Below are 20,307 nucleotides of genomic sequence, written 5' to 3'. Positions count from 1 at the left end.
GTCAGCTACACTTCTCCTGTAACTGCTGTAATCAGCAAAAATTCTTTTTTATCAGCTCCACTTACAAAGCCCTCTGTCTTCCTAGGCTCAGCTGAATGATACAGAAAGAAGAATCACTGCTCAGGCAGAGAAACCTTTCTCCAGACACAGGACATGGACAGTTCAGGACACAGTGCTGGGTACAGACTCCTCCTCACAGACTTCAGTATGCCTAACTTCCAGGCTGTACTGTAATGTCCTTTTCTCTGGTTTAGTATGCCCTAACCTGTATGACAAAAGTCGAGTTTGTTCAAAATACCACAGAGTGAATTCTAATGACACATACAATACATTTGACCATATCTCTCAAGTTTTAGTCTCCCAGTATCGGCTTTCCATTCACACAACACTAAATCATATACATAAAATAGTAGATTGTCTTGCTCTGCCATACTTAACAAACCTTATAACCGCCTATGTTCGTTCACATGCTTTAAGATCTCAGCAGACAGACTGCTTTATTTCCAAGAGTTGGAAAGAAATCCTCTGAAGAAAGAGCCTTTTTCTTCCCTGTTCTTTTTCTTTTGTATAAACTCCCACCTGCTGTCAAGGAAGCTGCCCACTTAGTGATTTTCAAATCCAGCAAAAAAACTATTTTTTCTCGCTGTCTTAGGAGTCTGCATAACTTTCTAAATTCAAGGGGATTAATCACACTCTATAGTGCAGCTCAAGCCAGGCATATAGCTATTTTACTATAGCCCTGCTCCAGCCAATGACATTTTCCTCTCCAATTGAGAAAAGTTGGACCCTATACCTCCCTGTAACATAGATTCTGATTTTGTTGCCCTTCTCTCCTGAACTGTTCCAAACAGCTACCTTCTTTGTCCACGCCCTCTAACCCTCCCACCCATCTACCTCAACATGAACTCTGAATGACATAAGACCTAGCTGTCCTTGAATTGCTGCTCCTGAGCTTTTCTACCATGTTTTCTTTTCTCCTTTTCCAATTAGGTGCTAAAGGTCTTTGTGTTTGTTGTTTTTCTTTGTCTTCTTAGAGAGCTTGAGTTAAGATAGAAGCCATTGGTAATGTGCCCAATTAGACACTGAATGGGATATTGGGCAATGTGAATACACTTGATTTGACTTTGCTGAGCAGGGTGTACTCCAATAATAGGGGCAGAGGCAATGATAAATCACAGAGTCTGAACAAGCAGGAAGCACAGAGACAGCTGCTGACTCCTCTGGTCCTCTCCATGATACTTTAAAAAGCCTTGTACCATCTGTGTGGAAAAACACTAGTTATTTTAAATATGAATATCAGGCACAACTGCACACAAACTGCCAACACACTCCGTGGGTGCTGGCAACATGCAAGTCAACTCTGCAAAAGACAAACTAAAAAAGTTTGTCCACACTCTCCTATGGTACACTGACCAAGGAAGTACAAGTGTTGAAGTGTCTTTGGGCAAAATTGAGAATCCATACACTGCAGCAACTCTCTTGCTTTTCTCTTTATGATAAAGGGGCAGACTCAGTTTTTATTGGTGCAGATAAATGTAACTCCATCCCTCCATCGACATAGGCATGCATGCAAAGTTGTGTGACCTTTCTTCATGACATTGTTACCAACACACTGCATGGCTTAAGGTGTATATGTCGACATTATCAGTGAATGTTAAGTTTGACGGCGGTTAGTGTATCCAAGGCATAGCTGTATTCATTACAGGCAATTGTAAAACATGCCACTCATCCTCTAAAACACATTCCCATAATCTGTTTAAATAATATCATCTTGTATCATATTAGATGACATGCAAATACAGACTGTTGGGCCTACTGGACAAAATGAGTAATTAGTTTAATATAAAACGATGTTATTTAAATGATCAATGTGGTGTCGTGGAACAAGAATGAACCTGAGAGCCCGAATGAGTGTAAGAAATACAAATGATTCAATTTTCCTTTTAAAGTTTAAATGTACTTAAACAGAAATGCATTAAACTGATGAAAGCCCCTTTGTGCTTGTACATTGGTTTCTTTCCACCAAAGTACTAATTTCTGCAGTCACATAGTAATAACACTGAAAAACAATTCCATTTAAAATCCACTCTCATATACTTTCATTATGCCAAAAACAATACACAACGATTTTACTCTGTCCTTAGAGAGAAAGGAAATTGTTAGTGCTTTCTCAGCTTGTTTTGCTTTGTTCCCTCCTTTTTCTCCTCTTAGCTCTTGTTTGCTCTGCAGCAGGAGGAAGCATCTGATTAAAAACACAATCAGCACGACGGCAGGCCCCGCACCTTCTAATCAAACTGTAATGGGAGTTTACCATGCATTATCTCTGACTGGGATTTAATGAGACTTTAGCATGCATTATCGCAAAGTGAAATTTAATAGCAGTATCCAGGGGGCATTTGTGATCCCATCTGTATCTCTTCACCAAGTCTGAGTCAGAGGAAACAACAGCAGGAAAGGTGAGGCCAAACTTGTCTTGAGCTCCAGAGTGGGCTTGGATACATCCCTGCAACAGATGTTTAGCCTATGTTTGCTGTCGGGCCTGGGATGACTTTCCATCTGTTTCCTTTGCCCTTGTATGTTTATTTGGAAAATGAACGCGGCGCAGTGAGCAAAGAGCCTGTCCTTCAACCACTGTAGAAGGCCCCGGTATGAGCCCCTTTGGCAGCAAATATCACCCCGCTGCGGTGTCCTTGAACAAAACTGTGAATCCTGTGCAGCTCCAGGGACACAGTAAAGTAGCTGATGGGGATAAAAGAACCTCTTTCCTCTGGTGATCAATAGATTTTCTTAGAAAACTCTTTCATTATAGTTCTAACATATTATATAATCTACAAAAATAAATGAACCAAACTGAAAAAAATTATTCTTCAGTAGAAAAGCTGACACAGACCTCTCCCGCTATCATTACACCGTCCTTTTTCAGGTCAAGTATAATAACAAAAAAAAAAAAGATTTAGAGATCAGATCGTCTCAGATCTAACTGATTTTTCAAAATGCTGAACTTTCTTTGCAGTTGTGGAAAACAGGAAATGTACCAGGTTTCACATTCTTTCATTGCTGCCATGTTCTATACACAATACAACTGTTACTACAGTAGTAGTTCTTTTATAGTAAGCACATGTCATCCCATGCAGCACAGAGTGTGCTGTGGGACACATTGTTGTTGACAGAGACTGGAAAAGGCCACATGTTGAACACATGTGACAAAATGACCTCTGGAGTGAAGAGCCTGCTCCTCTGGTCAAAGCTGTGGTGGAAACAATTGATGAATAATTGATTTTACTCTAATGGGTGAATTGGTATTTGTGTGTGTGTGTGTGTGTGAGAGAGAGAGAGAGAAAGAGAGAGAGAAAGACAGACAGAGAGAGAGAGTGATTCACTGTGTTCTTGTTGATAATCACTGTACTGTACCTTACATGACAAAACTATATCTCCATGATAATTTGTTATGTGTTTCCTTCTTTAATATTTAATTTGAGTCTTTTAAATAAAAACAAAAATGAATCATTGTGACGAGGTGCAATTTTTCCTGCCCTCTGCACGTCTCCTGTTTGTGTTTTCCATGTTACAGTGTATTCAGACACCTCTGCTGTGCATTAAGAATGACAGGAAAGTCATCACCTCAGCCTGTCCATAGGTTCACCACTGACATTTTTCCTGCAAACCTAATTAACAATATCACCCGCAATCCCTTGAACGCATGACAAGCAGCCAGGAGGGGAGTGTGGAAGTATTAATATTTATGGCTCCATTCAGTAGTGAACAGAGAAATTGACTAAATTAGCAAGTCTAATGCTTTGCAATGCTGTAATCCATTGCAAGGGGGGAAAATTGATACTATCCACTATCCAAATCATCGGTGGAGTGCTGCCATCAGGTTTGATTTTAGAGCTGAGAGGTTCTGTTTTGTTATGCCTTCCTTGTGCTGTGCTGCACAGTCAGAATGCAATGTGCCTGATGAAGCTGTATATGCTACAGATGGTTAGGGCATCTGCATTATGGCATTCGTCTCTTTCTCTGCCTCTCCTCCTGTCTCATTCTCCATCCTACAAACTTTTAATGAGTCATAATCTGTGTACGGCAGTGATTAGATTTAATGAGGTGCCAACAACCTTGGGTTGACTCGACTCAGCTGCAGCATGCTCACTAATTTGTGATAGAGCACAACCAAGCCTTGCACCTCATGACACGAGCACCATGTGTTCACCAAGTGAATCCAGGATTAAGGCTCTCAGAGTGTGTTTTTTATTTTTGCTTTTTTTTATTTTATTTTAAGGCTGGTGTAATTGACAGGGATGCCAAGTCTCGATTGCAAAGTGCGAAAAGGAGAAACTTTCATATTAGTATTCTGTAGTCAAATTTTGTTCTTGCAGCTTCCCAGGAGTCACAGATTCTCAAAGATATCAGAGATGGCTGTGAAGATGGAGAAAAGAAATGTGGATCTCTGAAGGGGGGAATCCAGGGACTAGTCACAGAGAGACAAAAGAGAATTTCTGATTTATTACTGCCATCACATACAGTTGCTGTATTAATCAAATTACAAAAATTGTAATATCTCATGTAGCCTATGTTGAATTTATTTTGCATTAAACTCTTTGATAGTTAGTCAGATGCTTTTCTTGGAGAAGATGAATTATCTGTCTCCAATAAAATATCCTGTAATGCATTGTTTTATTCTTTTTTTTTTTTGTCAAGATAAAACATGCCCTCTTCAATTATTGTGACTTCTGTTACCCAAGATTCATTCATGCATTTCTCACAGAGAAATGTAAATCACCCAGTGGAGATTTATGACTCAAGACACCAGAGAATCAACAAGCAACAATAAAACACCTCCTGTGTAAACACTGATTAAAGCCGCTAATCAGATGTAATCTGGCTCCGCATTTCTTTTGTCATCTGACCGACTAAGAGACATACTGTCAAAGTCATCAAACTAGTGCGGTGCAGCTTCATTGGGATGGCTGAGTCAAAAGGCCTTGTCACACTGTCTGCTCAGACAAGCTATTGCCTTAACGTTGCACTTGACAAACCGGTCCTTGTCAGGCCATAGGGCGGTGTGCTGAGTGCTGCCTTTCCACCAGTAATGAGCTACTTTAGCGGATCAGCTATAAGTGCATGTTTTCAGTGGCATGGGCGCGCGCACATACACACACACACACACACACACACACACACATATAGACACTTACACGCAAACAGAGCGTTGCCATGATCTTCCTGTCCTTGATCTGGGTCATACTCTCAGCAGTTGAGATGGGCTCTCATTAGTGTGTGTGTGTGTGTATGTGTGTGTGTGTGTGTGTGTTTGCCCATATGCACTCACCATGCGTGCTAGTTAGCTTCTGCAGCACCACAATGAAAGCACTAGAAATGCGGCTTCTCTGTTGTTAAGTTGATCTGGTATAATGCAGTGACAAGCAGCAGGGATAGGAACATCGCAGCTTTGAATAATAGCAGAAAGGATAATGATACAATATATAGAATCCTAGAGTTTTACACTTGTATTTCTTAGTGTAAGTGCAGCATAATGCATTTTGTTCATCATCCCCCACCTCTCAGTGTCCACAGTGTTTTTCTCAGGTACATAGAAGCTTTTGAATAGAGGTAGAATATAAAAAAAGAAGAGGTAAAACCACAGAATCATAAAAATGGTCCATAAACCTCTTACATTTAACTTTTACTGCGCCTCATTAAAACCAATAAACCACAAAGATGAAGTACAAAACTTGCATGGTGTAATTGCTAGATTTAATGATCAATAAATGTGTGTACTGTAAGGAGAGTGAACGTCTTTTTGTTACTACCTCCAAAACATAAAATGGAGTGTAAACAGACAGACTGGAATTTCAGTGACGACTAGCAGGTGATTCGATATGAACACAAATTTTGCTTTTCCAAGGAATTAGGTGATACGTTTGGGATAGAAGTTCATAGAGTGTGGAGAAAAAGGCTCTACTTTGGTTTATGACTAAACACTTTCAAAATTAATGATGTTTCCATTTACCTCAGGTGCACAAACATTGGCATGTTAACACACTAAAATAGGGTGGTTAATATGGTATGCATCATACCTGCTTATAAGAGGCATGTTAGCATTTTTGGCCAGGTGTCTTGTAAAACACACACTTTATCTCAAAAGAGCCTGACATTTGCATTTAACTTTGAGTACCACTGTGCCTAAATACAGCCTCAGAGCCACTAACGTTGCTTGAGACCCTTAGTCTCTTTATAGCCTCTGCTCTGTGTATGTGTACCACCTCTACAAAAAGATCAAAGAGAGATTAAATACGTTAAATAAAAAAGCATTGTGGGATCTTATCTGAGGCTCGGGAGGAGCAGTACACACAAGAAATGAGGTACAGGAATTATATCAGGTTACACAACCATCAGAGAAATAGGGGAGTCATCCAAAGAGCAAGTAGATTTACATTCTAACCAACGACTATAACACAATTCCTCTCAACAGTTCATTCTGTTTGGGCGGATTATAAACATGCTCTTGGCAATGTATGTACTGCCATTTACCTACTCCTTCATTGTCAAATGAGCCCAACCTCCTCTCTATCCTCTCTTCTTACGAGACCAGTCATCTATCTCTCTCTGACTCATTCGCTCAAATGGGAACCATTCCTCCTTATTCACCCAATGGAGAGATTACAGGCCGGAACAGATGAGATGAAGCACGCAGCGGTGCTGAGATATGGACCTACAGTCTTCAGAAGACAGGGAAGGGGAGGATGACATTGTGCTTATGTGCAGAAAATCTCTGTTAAGTGTGTCATAGTTTTAATGCCAGATCTCGCTTAAAGGAAAATAGAATGATTCTTAGACAGATTATTAACATTATTATGGTATTCACAAAGCCAAGATAGTTTCAAAAGCCAAACAATAAGCCAGCACAGTGCCCTTGTTGCCATGTCCTTGCAGGAGCAGCCAAACCCACTGATTAATGATCCAGGAGTAAGAAACACACACAAAGGCAAGCAGGTACTTTGGGAATCAATTCATCACACTTTATTTTGTGTGACCCCGGCTGATGTAGTGGCTACAGAGCAGCACAATACGTTCTCAGCACAAATGTATGAGTGTAGTATAGAACATGTACACTCACACACTCACACACACACACACACACACACACACACACACACACACACACACAATAGCCTTAGCAGATGACATACCCCTGCTACGATCTCCAAACGATCATTTCTACCGGGGCTTTATTAGGAAGAGTATGAGTGAGGAGAGATTGAGGAAAACTAGGTGTTTGTTTATGTGTGTGTGCACAAGTGTGAATACAATCTATAAGGATGCGTTTTAATTATGAGGAAGGTTTTCTTACTGTTTCACTTACATTTCTTCATTCATTCTGGATATAACTGAGTCCAATAATGCATCAGGCTACAGCACAACAGGGTGAAGGACATGTTTGGGTTACCCCATGCTATGTTTAGACATACTGAGGATGCTTCATTAGGAAGTTGCTAGTGAGGTCACTAGGCCATCCCTCTGAAGGCTTGCAGATGCTGGTTGAACTGGTCAGCACTTTCTTTGGCTGTAAGGAGCTGCTTTTCACACCACTGAACCAGAGCCTGCTGCAACATCTCCACACGGACGCCCTCAAACCGCACAATCTGGAAGAAACACATCACATGCATGTAAACACACACAGTAAAGGTCATGACAACAAACAGGATGCTGCACAATAAGCTTGAGGTGGGGAGTGGGGAGGCAGGTAAGCCAGGTGGAAACAGGGATTCCAGTTTTTAAATTGGATGTTTTACCTCCTTTTTAGCGACACCACAAATGTGATCGAACTCCGTCTCTGCCGCTTTCTTCACCTCCTCCATCTGATGAATGTGGAGCGCATGCCATCATTATTACATACTTGGTCTTAATCAGACTTAATATACAGATTATACTTGCATCGAATGTCTTCTCGTCATCTTTCGTCTTAGCTGTCTAGCCCCTACTACTGAATCTTATCGGCAGAGCGTTACTGACACCTGCTGGTCACATAACAGGATGTGCACGCTGTACTCGGGCGCAGACACTCACAGCAGTCTTCTTCACAGGTTTGGCCTTCTCTGCGTTCCTCCTGGCAGTCTCTAACTCCACCAGCTTACAGGTTCTCCTGAACAGCATTTCCTGCATTGGACATAATAATCATGTTACATTATTAGTCTTTCAGTCTTTATTTCAATCGACGGCCGGGATTCAAGGTACATGGAGAGCCACTGTACATATGATTAACATAAACTACCTTTAGAACTACAAAACACACCTTCTCTGCCTCCTGGTAGCGTGACTCCAGGTCTAGGCCCAGCCCAAGGGTGTTCACATTGTTCTCAGCAACACTCATCATATTTTTCTGCTCACAAACAAGCAAATTATCTGCAGATGATTAGTGATGGTCCATCACGATGTGAATCTATTTCTGTTAAAAAGGACAAACAACTTACCTTCATAGATTCAAAGACTTCAGATAATTTCACACAGATCCTGCGAGGAAAAAAAAGTGTTTTTATAATTTGTATAATCAAACCAACTTATTACAACTTGTATGCAACGTTAAGAGGCATTAACTTTAAGAACATGTGATATGGGTGTGTGACCAATACAAATATGGTCTAACCTAGAAAAATCCTGTTTGTCAGGATCCTCCCCTGCTTCCACACAGAGATGCAGAGCAGCTGAGAAGTGCCCACAGGCCACTGCTATTTCTGCAAACAACCACAACATGACACACACAGTAACATCAGACTTGGCACAGATGGATGTGGTATAGTGATGTGGTAGAACATTAATACATGAATCCATATCCCATATTAACTGTTGAGTTTGAACACACAAATGACACCAGTGAATTACAACCAATGATCTCTCTGTCTGTTTTCACAGGGGACTTTTACAAATGAAGCATGTTTCTTACTCTGCTGGGTCAGCACCACATCCAGGAATCTCTGCAAGGAAAATGAAATTTCAAAAGTCAAACAGGACAATGTGTATCTGGTCGTATGGGCGAAGGTAAAAGGACAGAAGACGAACACTCATAAAGACAAACAACAACCTCGGCTGCGCTCTTTGTGTAGCCAGTTAGGATGAGGTTCTGGTCACGTTCAGTTTGGAAGAACTCATCCACATCCTGCGAATGCAAGCCATTACTGCATTAAAACTTCACATACAGGTGTAGAGGCTGTAAATTCTGTCTGCATGAGTCCCAGTTGTGTACCTTATGGCCTTCTTTCCTCATCCCTTCCACAGCTTGACTCAGCCGGTTGAAAATGTTTTTCCTTACTCTTTGTCTGCCTGGAGGCTGCACACAAATACACCAATAAGCTCCAACTTTTTCAAGTTAATACTGTTTAAGCGCAGTATGTACAGTATATGAAATCATCCAAACATGAGTGGAGGACTTACAGACGGATACACTGTCTTTGAGACACAATACAATGTGAAAGTCAGAGAAAATCTTGCCTCAGCTTCATCACATCAGATATAAAGTGTTTATTAGTGTTACAAAGTGTGTGATTACACGCACGCACACACACACACACACACACACACACACACACACACACACACACACACACACACACACACACACACTCTTGGAACATCCAAAGACATTTTTGGCCTGTGCCACTAAGAGACTGCTAATGCTTGATATACAGCATTCCAGACTTGATGAGGCTGATGCAGTCAGAAAGGAAAGACCTGTATCATCATCAGGACTTGAAACATGTCCAACAGTGACATAAACTCTGACTTAAACACAGCAAAGAGGATTACTCAGTGTACGTGTGTGTGTGTGTGTGTGTGTGTGTGTGTGTGTGTGTGTGTGTGTCTACTTGAATACATACAGATAAATGCATACTAGTAGTAATAGTATTCATAATATATTTGTAATGCAGAGTTGAAATGACGAATGGCTTAGTAAAGACAAAGTTTTTCCTATCAAAATAATGCTAAACTGATATCATTTATATGTAAATGACCCTTCCCTTGTTAAGGGCTATAGTGTGACAACAGGAACATTAATAATATTCTTCTAAAACAAAGTTGTTTGGAAAGTGCCTTTTTTTCGACTCAAGCACCGACACTGTGAGGTCTTGTTTACTCTTTGGTGTTATTCAAACCCGGCAGGCTGAGAGCTTGTACTCTTATTTCTTTTGTGGAGTTCACTTCACCACCTGGTCCCTTTTGAAAATTTCAAAGCACTGATTTTGTGACACTTCACCAGCTTGTTTCGTTCTTCCATTTTTTTTTTTTTATCTACAGACAAAAGTACTTTTACAACTGTGTGCCTTCTTCAAAGTCCACAGTCCAACAGTGAAAGCGAGCCCATTTAAACGGTTCTTCCAGCTGTGGCCATCATTTTCCATGGTTTTTCATTTTGCCAGATTTTTTGCAGACAGAGTCTGTGTATGTTTTGCTCAGAATCCCAAAACCTGCAGCCCGCCAGTCACATGCAACCAGCTGTGACAGTAGGCCAGCATTGTTTCCATCTTTTTGAGTCTGTGTGAGGGTCTGCTTTAAGGTGGGTGTGTGTCTGTGTGTGTCATCAAGGCAAAATATGGTCCCGGAGACATCTACTGTACTGTGAGGTTAACTTTGAGGTTAAACACAGTCACAGGGCACATTTCTTAGGGCAACTTCAGAAGAACCTTCTGAAGGTTTGGTGTGTGGGCTACAGGCAGAAACTCACTATAATTCTACACTGCAGACCATCTCATTTGGGGTGAAGTGCAGGTGCAGATCATTGGCCTTCACTCCTCCATATATCTGGAGGGTGCCATAATGGTCACATGAATCTCTTTATTCTCTCTTCTGAAACAATGTTGGTGAACGTTTAACCATTTACTACCCTTCCCTCTCATAAAATCACGTTGCACATAACATTAAATTCTTTCTTTTTACTGGTGCTAATTGTAAAAAAAAAAAAAAAAAAAGAAAAGAAAAGAAAAGAAAGGAGAATAGAAGTAAAAAGCTGTTTATCTGTGTCCACTTACATCTGTGCTAGTGAGGAAGATCTCCACAGCTTTAATTTTGTTGAGGATGCTGTGTGAAGCAACCTGCCGGAGGAAAGTCTCCAATGCTTTACAGTACGGCTGCCACTCTCCCAAGCCAAGGAAACCTGCAGGGAAGCATTCAACATTTTCACCACAACACTGAATAACTCACTCAACACTGTACAACAGAACTGACACTGAAATTTCATTTGTTGTATTTATATATATATATATATATATATATATATACTTATTTTTTTTGTGCAGATGTACTCACCAAGCTGTTTCATGACCTTGGCAGATGCATTCACCTGAGCCTTTGCCGGAACAGGAGGAAACTTGAAGGGAAAAAGGGAGTACAACTCTATTAAAGCCCATGTTGTTTTTCAAAGTATGATTTATTCTATTGTTTAGTCAAAACTTTCTTTCATTAGGTGCTTGGCACTGGAGACTTAAATAGGTTAATGGTTTTTTGAAATATGCTGTGCTTGGAGGTACAGCATGGACACAATATGAACCTTAAGGATCTTTGATATCACACAGTGTGTGCTTGTGTAATACATCACAAACTCTGCTCTGCTACATATAAACTCTCGCGTCACTGTGTAAAGGAAGTAAAATACTTCCTGATATGAATCTGCTGCATTTTCTTTGAAAAAAAAAAAAAATGATCTGAAGTAAAAGCTTCTGCTTCATTTTCTAAAGTTCTGGGGAAGCTGGCAGGATGACAGCACTAAGATCTGAAAAGCATGAGTAAAGTAGGAAAAAAGAGGAAGCGTCTGAAAAGCAACAAACTGCTCCCCAGAATTTGGACGACTGTAGCACATTTTCAAACCGCTGTTACGTACGTATGTGGTAAACATTGTAGTTTGTGATTTTCTCAGTCACAAAAGCACTGTGTTTCAAGACTGCATAATTTTAAGTTATAATTTTCAGTTATCACTTTCAATTTGTAAAGAAGGCAGTTCAATCTATAAAACAAAGAACAATAGATCACTGACTGAGCCACCAAGACAACCCACAACTAATTTAGTTGACCCATTAACTGTGTGTCCAGTCAAGTGGAATAAAAAACTGAGTGCAGATGTATTAAAGTACTGACTATGACTCCCTGTAACCCAGGCACGTCCTCCTCAGAAAACAGGTGCTGCTGCAGCCATTCAAAATCCTCATAGGTCCGGACCACATGGTACTCCCCTGTCCCAGACAGCTGGCACACACAGGAGAGAGCAGTTTGAGCAGTTTGTAATATCAGTTCAAGCATGCCAACTGACCTATCCTTGTGGTTTGCGGTATTAATCTAGATCTAATGTTTTCAATTCTTGCAACAAATAACAAGTAAATGAATCTTTTTCTCACCTTTTGAGAAACAATCAGAAAGGTAAGTGTGTCCCCGTCTTTCAGCGCCTCCGTTACCTTGATGTTATGACCATGGACACTCAGAGGAGGTGTCACTTCTTGGACCTCTTGCTGTAATAAAAAAATGTTGCTGTTAATATTATGAATACAATAGCTGGGAGTAAATTCACATTATTATGTTAACTAAATTTAAAGGGAAGAAAAAACTGTAACTGTTCATACTGTATATACGGATGCCTGCCTGGAGTAAAAGTCACATGATACTCAGAGGTTGTCAAAAACAACAACATTTTCAGACATACTTACCATCATTGTCAAGATTGTAAGTTAATGTTTCCAGTCTGTCTTTTATCTGCTTTGTAGAAATCTTAAATCTCCTTTTATCTCGATAAAAGTGCATAAAGCTGCAAAGCTCTTTTGTCTTATGTAGGCTTTAGTGCGTTCACACTCCAACTGCTGAGAAGGCACAGGATATCCTCTGGGTCAAAGTGCACACTGGTCCTGAGAGAAATGGAGTAAAACAGTGCCAAATCTAAAGTGCTGGCTCAGGGAAAAAGATGAGTAAATGGTGTGTTAGCCAGTAACTCTGTACCTTCGACACACCCACATAGGAAAAGTGGCATAACGGTCCAATCAGTTGCCCAGCTGTCAGCCTTACAACCTCACAAGCCTGTAAACAACCGCTGAACTTACAAGTGATGCCATAAAAGACGCACAGTACAAGGCATGAGTAAACAATTTAATATGGAGACTTTGTTATCAATAGAAGACAATATATTAATACATAATAGTCGTGCATTATACAGGACAAAGAAATTACATATCTAGTAGTGGTGCTCCTCCTCATTTTCATCCCCATCCCCAAAATAAAAGTTGAAGCCGGGGTCATCGAAACTGTAATAGTCATATGGATCATCCTCATCCTCCCAATCCTGATGAAAGCTCCAGTGGAAGTGTGGCTCCTCCACAAAGGGACTATCATCAAAGTCATGGAAGAAGTCTGAGAAACTGAAGTGGAAGTTTGTCTCATCCTCATCCTCAGCATCAACAGAGACCTCGTTTTTTACAAAAGCCTCATGGCCCACACTGTCATAGAGCCTCCTCTTCTCCTTGTTGGAAAGCACGGTGTAGGCTGGAGGAGGAGTTAGACAGTGAATGTACACTCAGGTGTGAGTTCATTAGGTACACCTAGCTAAAACAACCATGGTTACAATTTTCAGTTTTGTATTATTTGGCTGTATAACGTGTTTCTAATACTTGCCACCACATTTATATCAGGAGTAAACTAAATATTGGAAAAACCAATATAACACCACCACCACAAATTACACTACACTGCTAAAGCAGTCTAAAAAACACTGAACATTATAAAGCCCTCATGAAGGTAGGATTTATTGCAGGGCTGTTGTATTAGACTACATCAGTATTAGCTAAGGTACTAAAGAAAATGGCAACTGGGAGTATTAATGGAGCCATATTAATAGAATAAAGAAATGATCTATTTTGAAAGTGAAAATTGCAAATGATTTCATTGTGTAGATTACATATACAATGTAGATTACACAGGAAAGTACAGTGTGTTGCAGGCGTGTTTTACCTTCAGCAATCTCTCTGAAAGTCTTCTCTGCGTCGGCGCTCTTGTTCTTATCGGGGTGGTGCTTTATGGCCAGTTTGCGGAAAGCCTTTTTTATCTGGCTGTCAGTTGCTGTTGACTCAATACTGAGGGTATCGTAGTAATTTCTGTTGGTCTCTGAGGCAGCGGGCACGGCTTCAGATAAGCAGAGCAGCAGGACCACGCAGGCTTGCATCCAGTGGAGAAGACCTTGCACCACTGCCATGTTGAGCGTCTGAGCACAGATGAGGAACTCAAACTCTTACACAAAACAGTTTATCTTGTGCGGCAGCTACCTTGCGGTTTAACAGCTTATCTCCATATGTACATAAAACTATCCAGTGACTGCTCTACACATCAGCAGTAACAACACTCAGCAGGGCTAGAGCTAGGCTTCTGTTTCTACCACAGGTACACAGAATTTAGTTAACTAAAGATGTTACGCCTATTTCAGCCAAACTACGTACAAAAACGTGGCAAAGGCGCATCAAAGTAAATGTGACCTCGTTCGTGGCTATTCTCGGTGTTAACTTACCTTGTTTTGGCGATACTGTCGCTAATACATCCACATTTACAACGTGTATTTATTATTTCCTTGTATAAAAAGAAAATGACAACAAACTTAAAACATACTTGGGTGTCATCCACCACTTTCACCACTAGAGGGTAGCAAACAGCAGCTCGAGGAAAAAGGAGAAGAAGAGGGTTGTCTTCTTCGTTGGTAGTGAAAGACAGATCGAGAAATTTGGTAAACAGCACCGAGGCCTAGAGGAATTACCAAAATAATACAGGCCTGGTTTCTGTTGTTGGCAGAAATACCTGTATAGGTTTCAGTGAATCAGAGTGAGGCGTTTCTATATGGGAGCCACTCAGCTGGAACCTACTCCTGGCTTATGTTTGGTAAGACAACATTAGAATTTAGCCGAGCTGTGTAACGATCGTTAGCTAATATTAGCTAGCCAGAGAGCCCGACGGTCTCGTTGCAACGTTTTAGACTTATTCAGAAATATGATATGTCCGGGTGTTTCTTTATTTACCATCTGTCACCATTTGTGTTTATTTCAGTATCGTGTGGTGTGAATGCAATGCTTAATTCGTGTTGTTTTACCAAAACATTTTCTGGTTGTTTATTCTTGGTAAATCATAGAGACCCCAAGACGCTGGGATTTCAGGCACTACAAACCCAAGAACCCAAGATACAAAGCCGAGCTAGATCCTGACCAAATACAGACACTGTGACCACAGTGTGACCACAGGAGTCCTGACTACCAAAAGAGCGAAGAGTCTGTTGTCACTGCAAGACAGGTGAGGTAGAGGCAGAGATGCACGTCCTCTTAAAATGTGACAAATAATAATGTTATCAGAGTGGAATACTTTAAGAAGTTGATTTGTTCATTCCAAACTTCACAGGGCCAGATATGAGTGAAAAGCTCCAGTTTATATCAGGAGAGAGACATGCAGCATACTTTACTGCACAATATGTGACTGCAACCTGAAGAACACATAATTAAAACAGCATCACTGAATGTGATAAACATCTTTACTTGGCTTATTATACACATGGAACAGACACAAATTGTACTTTACCTGATGCTTTGGCAATATTGTTCACCGGACATTGGAAAAAAACGTGAATTGAAATTGACTGATGCTCATTCTCCAGTTAACACACCAGTGCTACTTATTTACCAACTCTCACATCCTTACATAATCATCACAATTGCAATAAACAGATACACAAAGCAATTCAACATCGTGTAAGCTTACACAACAACACACATATATAAACTCCTATAATAGGCCTTCAGTCTAGCACAGTACTGCTACCCTCGCTTGTGCATTCGTTCACTAAAACATTATAACAAACATCCTACATTCATTCTACCAGACAAAGAAAACATTCATCCATATACAGATATTTGGAGGGTGTGTCCGTTGGACCGTTGCTAGGGCCATGTGGTTTCAATGAAAAGAAGGTTTATATTTTTACTTCTATATATGATCTCTATCTCCTTTGCCCCCTTCGTGAGCCACACCGGGTCTTGGTGACCCAGCCAGGGTGTTGTTACAAAACTTAAAGGTGTGGTGTCATGGTATATTGTTTTTCCAAGACATTGCTCATCCTAGTGCACTTCAGGTATCTCATGAGAGCCACTTGCTTGCTACATAGCTTAGTTTTAATGATATCAAACAAACTTTGATAAACTGTACTGTTGATGGCCACATTGTTTGGCCATCATCCGGAAGAAGGTCTGCCCACCCTCTGGTGTCTGGAGCATTGGACCTCAGGTGTCACCAACACCCCATTCCTCCAATCAACAGATTAGCCGTCGCCACAGGATGAAACCCCCATTTGCTGCACCTTATACTTATGCTGAGTCACAAACTTACATATGCATGTGTGATTTTCCATCATTTTCTAAACACCATGTATTGTGTGTTTCAAAGCAACATGTGTTATAAGTGATAACATTCCTATCTCTCATCTGCCAACTAAGGGTATCAGAGTGTGACTGAATGCACATTGCCTGGCAATGTTCAGAAATGTTCTAGGAGCTCAGATTTGTTGTTCCTCTGGCATTGTTGAGTTTCTACTTAGTTTCCTGTTTTTCCCCAAAGGTTTTCCTATTTTCATATGCTCATACACCTTTTCCTTACCCTCCAGCAGCTGGGGGCCGAGTATGAGGTTATACAGCTAAAAACAATACAGAATACAGTGAACATCAGAATACATGTATAATTTCCTAGCAGAAGCCATTTATATCTACAGCAAATGCATTTTCTTCCCACACAATGTACTGTTCTGGTTTAACCGTAACGTTACACCCTTCGCTGTCATTTTTCATATCTTTATGTATTTCAATAACACATATTTCAACTTGGCTTTGTTTTTTTTCTCTTGCAGACCTTTGAATAGCAGACTTCACTACTCAAAGGCAAAAACAATTCATGATTTCTTTACCTGTGTAAGTGACTATTTGCCAGGTCACGGCAGCCCCCCCCCATATTCATGAGATGAGTGCAATTTTCTCCTTGAGCTGGGCCGAGCGCCATGCCTGACCGGGACAGTTCCTACCTGTCAGGTGGTGGTGGCAGCAGTGGTAGTCTGGGTGAGGAAGGAGGACCTGGGTCTGGTTTGGTGGGGGGCTCGGCAGAGGGCAGAGGGGGTTCAGGAGGAAGTGTTGGAGGAAACATCTCTGGCTCTGGGAGCATGGGGGGAGGAGGGGCACTTGGAAACGGCAGCAGTTGTGGGAACGGTGGAGGTGGGGGACAGGGTTCAGGACTGGCGTTGGACGGTGTCTGCAGGGACTTCATACGCAATGTCTGCAAGAGAGGGAAACGCTGCCGCTTTAGACACCCAGACTTTAATGAGGTGCCGGATTTAGGAGTGCAAAAGAATGAGTTCATCTTTTGTCATGATCATCAGAATAAGGAGTGTATGCGCTCCAACTGCCGCTTTGTCCATGGATCTAAAGAGGACGAGGACCACTACAAGAAAACAGGAGAGTTACCCCTCAGATTGAGAGGGAAGGTTGCAGCTCGACTTGGCCTGTCCCCCATGGATCTCCCCCATAGCCGTGGGGAGGTCCCTATCTGCAGAGACTTCCTGACGGGAGAGTGCCAGAGGGGCAACAAATGTAAATTTCGCCATGTCAAAAAAGACTACGAATATGAGCCTTCCAGGGTTGGAGTGGGTGGTGTTATAGGGCCAGGCGCCAGTGGAATGGTGAATCCTGGGGGAGGGATGGGTGTTGGCGGAGGAGGTACCTGTGGAGGAATACAGGGACTCGTGGGAAGTGGAGGTGGGAGTAATATAATGGGGATAGGCTGTCCCAGCTTGGGTGGTTGCAGAGATCCAGGTATCTCAGGAATAGGGGGAGTAGGTGGAGGTGGAATGAGTGGTTGTCTGTCGATAAGTTCTTCAGGACAGCGACGTTATGACAGGAGCGCTTGCTCAGTGTATGACCCTCTACTTGAGAATGGGCTGTTTGATGCTGGTGCCCTGGAAGCCTCGATGGACCACACTGCTCTACAGTTGAAGAGGCGGCGGCTGGAGGGACTGCGCCTGGCAGATGGGAGCGGAGGTGGACACTATGAGCTAGGAATTCAAGCCACCTTGCCGTCACGTCCTCTGGAGTACAGGTTCCTGGAGGAAGAAAACTCCCTGCTGAGGAAGAGAGTGGAAGAGTTGAAGAAGCAGGTTAGGATGAGAGATGGGAAAAACCAAGCGTTATTTGGAACTTAAACAAAATAAATAATTTTAGATCTCTGAGAAATCCTTAAAATCATACATGACTAGTTAGCCTTTCCCTCATGAACACATAGCACTTATAATACAGACAAATGTAAACACGTTTGTATTTATTTTCTAGTATGTTTTGTCTTTTTAACAACTAATACCAGATATGACTGTGTGCAAAATGACAGGTACATTTAACAGTATAATGTTATGCAATACAATCTGTTAACAAAGTTGTAACAAATAATTGAATTTTATCAGCTCAGCAATGGCAGCTGTTGAATCAGATTGCAGTATACTGCCAAATGGAACTGTTACTTGGTACACTAATATGGTCTTTTCACATGAGTATCATGTGAAAGGTCGATTAAGCAATAGGTTGTCACTTGAGTTTTTCACTCTCATGAGTATGAGCATAAGAAAACATTGATTGCTTAGATTTAGTTATTGACTAGTGTTAGTCCCTGTATTTAAAATGCATATCAATTCACCATTTCAGAGTGATAGCAGCTTCTAAACAAAATAAGAGTTTAATATGGACCAAACAGTGATTCTCAGGACTATGAGAAAGTTTTATTTGCACATAAAACAAAGTTTGTAGAGTTAATGTGAAGAGGCAGCTGAGAGATTATTGCTGTAATGAATGCATGAAACTTATTTATCAAAGGTTTAAGGCTGTTTACCATTTTGGAGTCTGGCACACAGACATTTTTTTCTTTTCTAATCAATGTCTTTTGTTTCTCAGGTTTCAAATCTCATTGCCACAAATGAGGTTCTTCTGGAGCAGAACGCCCAGTTCCGAAGCCAGGCCAAGGTGATGACGCTGTCTTCCACTCCTGCACCCACTGAGCAGAGTCTGGCGCCCCCTGTGGGTGCAGTAAGTTCCTACAATCATAGCATCGCCCAGACTCACACCACCCTGAGCAGCGCTGGACTGCAGCCTCGGCCTGTTACACAGCAAGACCTGGTAGCTCCCACCGGTGCCCCTGCAGCGCCCCCAACTAATGCGGCCCCACCTACTGCTCCTCCACCCCACCTAAACCCTGAGATCACCCCCCTCTCTGCTGCCCTTGCACAGACCATTGCCCAAGGAATGGCACCTCCAGTTTCTATGGCACCGGTGGCTGTATCTGTGGCACCAGTGGCAGTGTCTATGACGCAGCCTCTGCCTGGTATTACCATGAGTCATGCCACCACCCCGATGGTGTCGTACCCCATTGCCAGTCAAAGCATGAGGATCACAACTCTGCCTCACTAACTGATTCATAGTCAGAACTGTAGTACCCACAAGTCAGACTGTAGCATCCTCAGTGGGGATTTTGAGCCTAGATGGTCTCCTTTTTATTTGTATGAGACTCGACTGATGACATAACACAAGAGTTGAGGCATAGACACTTGTGCTTCTCCACCAGAGGGCAAAATAAAGACTTCTCTGTATAGCCTCTCTCACTCTGTGTTCTGTGGCAACATTACAAAGACATTTTTCCGTACAGGCTGAGTGACCTGTAAACTCTGGCCAAGGTCTGTGTACCAAAGGTATCTCCTCAAACATGGACACCAAAAATGGCAACAAACTCAAAATATGTGAGTTCATCCATAGTGTTTGAACCACTTGCCATCCTTGTTGGGATATGAAGACTTTGGAAACAGTTTGTGTTTATATTTTTGTGGTTTGCTCTGTGCAAATTAACTTTGGTACTACACATTAAAAAAAAAAAAATAATAACAACCACTCAAAAATGAATCTTGTGTTATTTATCACTTTGTTTACAGCTACTGTCTTCTATTCAGAATCATATATTCATAGTTCATACAGGCAAGATAAGTCATGCCTTATGACAGTGGCAGATGCTCATGTTACCATCCCATTGCTTGAGTTGTTTGGGTGGAGTCACACTGTTTAAACATGAATATAATGCCCCGTTTCTTCAGTAGTCTCATATCCGTGTGGCTCTTCAAACAAGTGGAAGTATTCGGTGTTGGTCTGTCATAAGCAATCATTTCGTCCCAGGGCGTGTGCACTCATACCGGATTTAGGGATTGAGGAGAGTGCCCAGTCTGCTGTTTTAAAATAAACT

At 41.5% G+C, this 20,307-nt stretch overlaps 3 protein-coding genes across 4 annotated transcripts; 1 reads left to right on the top strand and 2 right to left on the bottom strand.

The window, feature by feature from the left end:
• Positions 1-4,034: 4,034 nt before the first annotated feature.
• Positions 4,035-13,098, bottom strand: si:dkey-28n18.9 (sorting nexin-6). The gene is made up of 15 exons (XM_056388410.1): positions 12,970-13,098; positions 12,684-12,878; positions 12,378-12,488; positions 12,121-12,228; positions 11,296-11,356; positions 11,019-11,143; positions 9,239-9,322; positions 9,077-9,151; positions 8,939-8,969; positions 8,642-8,729; positions 8,469-8,508; positions 8,291-8,377; positions 8,065-8,154; positions 7,791-7,856; positions 4,035-7,640 (listed from the first exon to the last, which is right to left on the bottom strand). Exons 2-15 carry the CDS (start codon positions 12,687-12,689, stop codon positions 7,503-7,505), a joined length of 1,110 nt encoding a protein of 369 aa, XP_056244385.1. The 5' UTR covers positions 12,690-12,878; positions 12,970-13,098; the 3' UTR covers positions 4,035-7,502.
• Positions 13,099-13,102: 4 nt separating this feature from the next.
• On the bottom strand, positions 13,103-14,674 carry LOC130176961 (dnaJ homolog subfamily B member 9-like). The gene is made up of 3 exons (XM_056388421.1): positions 14,525-14,674; positions 13,975-14,224; positions 13,103-13,509 (listed from the first exon to the last, which is right to left on the bottom strand). The coding sequence occupies exons 2-3, from the start codon at positions 14,213-14,215 to the stop codon at positions 13,202-13,204; spliced, it is 549 nt and encodes a 182-aa protein (XP_056244396.1). The 5' UTR covers positions 14,216-14,224; positions 14,525-14,674; the 3' UTR covers positions 13,103-13,201.
• zc3h10 (zinc finger CCCH-type containing 10) lies at positions 14,231-19,973 on the top strand. Of its 2 annotated transcripts, none has more exons than XM_056388397.1 (4): positions 14,231-14,400; positions 15,137-15,294; positions 16,895-18,190; positions 18,975-19,973. In XM_056388397.1, exons 3-4 carry the CDS (start codon positions 17,042-17,044, stop codon positions 19,485-19,487), a joined length of 1,662 nt encoding a protein of 553 aa, XP_056244372.1. In that variant the 5' UTR covers positions 14,231-14,400; positions 15,137-15,294; positions 16,895-17,041; the 3' UTR covers positions 19,488-19,973. The 2 variants fall into 2 exon arrangements, with proteins under 2 accessions (XP_056244372.1, XP_056244364.1); XM_056388389.1 differs by lacking the exon at positions 14,231-14,400 and adding an exon at positions 14,726-14,889.
• Positions 19,974-20,307: the final 334 nt, after the last annotated feature.

The sequence above is a fragment of the Seriola aureovittata genome, chromosome 2 (genome assembly GCF_021018895.1).
Source record: "Seriola aureovittata isolate HTS-2021-v1 ecotype China chromosome 2, ASM2101889v1, whole genome shotgun sequence".
In the NCBI taxonomy this organism is placed as follows: Eukaryota; Metazoa; Chordata; class Actinopteri; order Carangiformes; family Carangidae; genus Seriola; species Seriola aureovittata.
Note: the sequence above shows the minus strand (reverse complement) of the source record. Positions and strands in the feature narration are given on the sequence as shown.

What these genes read in the sequence shown, in the direction of transcription:
- zc3h10 (XM_056388397.1), top strand. Translation starts at nt 17,042, where the DNA reads ATGCCTGACCGGGACAGTTCCTACCTGTCAGGTGGTGGTGGCAGCAGT. An exon ending in TGGAAGAGTTGAAGAAGCAG is followed by an intron (nt 18,191 to 18,974) that starts GTTAGGATGAGA and finishes TTTGTTTCTCAG; the next exon opens with GTTTCAAATCTCATTGCCAC.
- si:dkey-28n18.9 (XM_056388410.1), bottom strand. An exon ending in TGAGGAAAGAAGGCCATAAG is followed by an intron (nt 9,152 to 9,238) that starts GTACACAACTGG and finishes TTGCATTCGCAG; the next exon opens with GATGTGGATGAGTTCTTCCA. An exon ending in TGTGGTGCTGACCCAGCAGA is followed by an intron (nt 8,730 to 8,938) that starts GTAAGAAACATG and finishes GGTTGTTTGCAG; the next exon opens with AAATAGCAGTGGCCTGTGGG.
- LOC130176961 (XM_056388421.1), bottom strand. Translation starts at nt 14,215, where the DNA reads ATGGCAGTGGTGCAAGGTCTTCTCCACTGGATGCAAGCCTGCGTGGTC. An exon ending in TTTCAGAGAGATTGCTGAAG is followed by an intron (nt 13,510 to 13,974) that starts GTAAAACACGCC and finishes CTCCTCCTCCAG; the next exon opens with CCTACACCGTGCTTTCCAAC.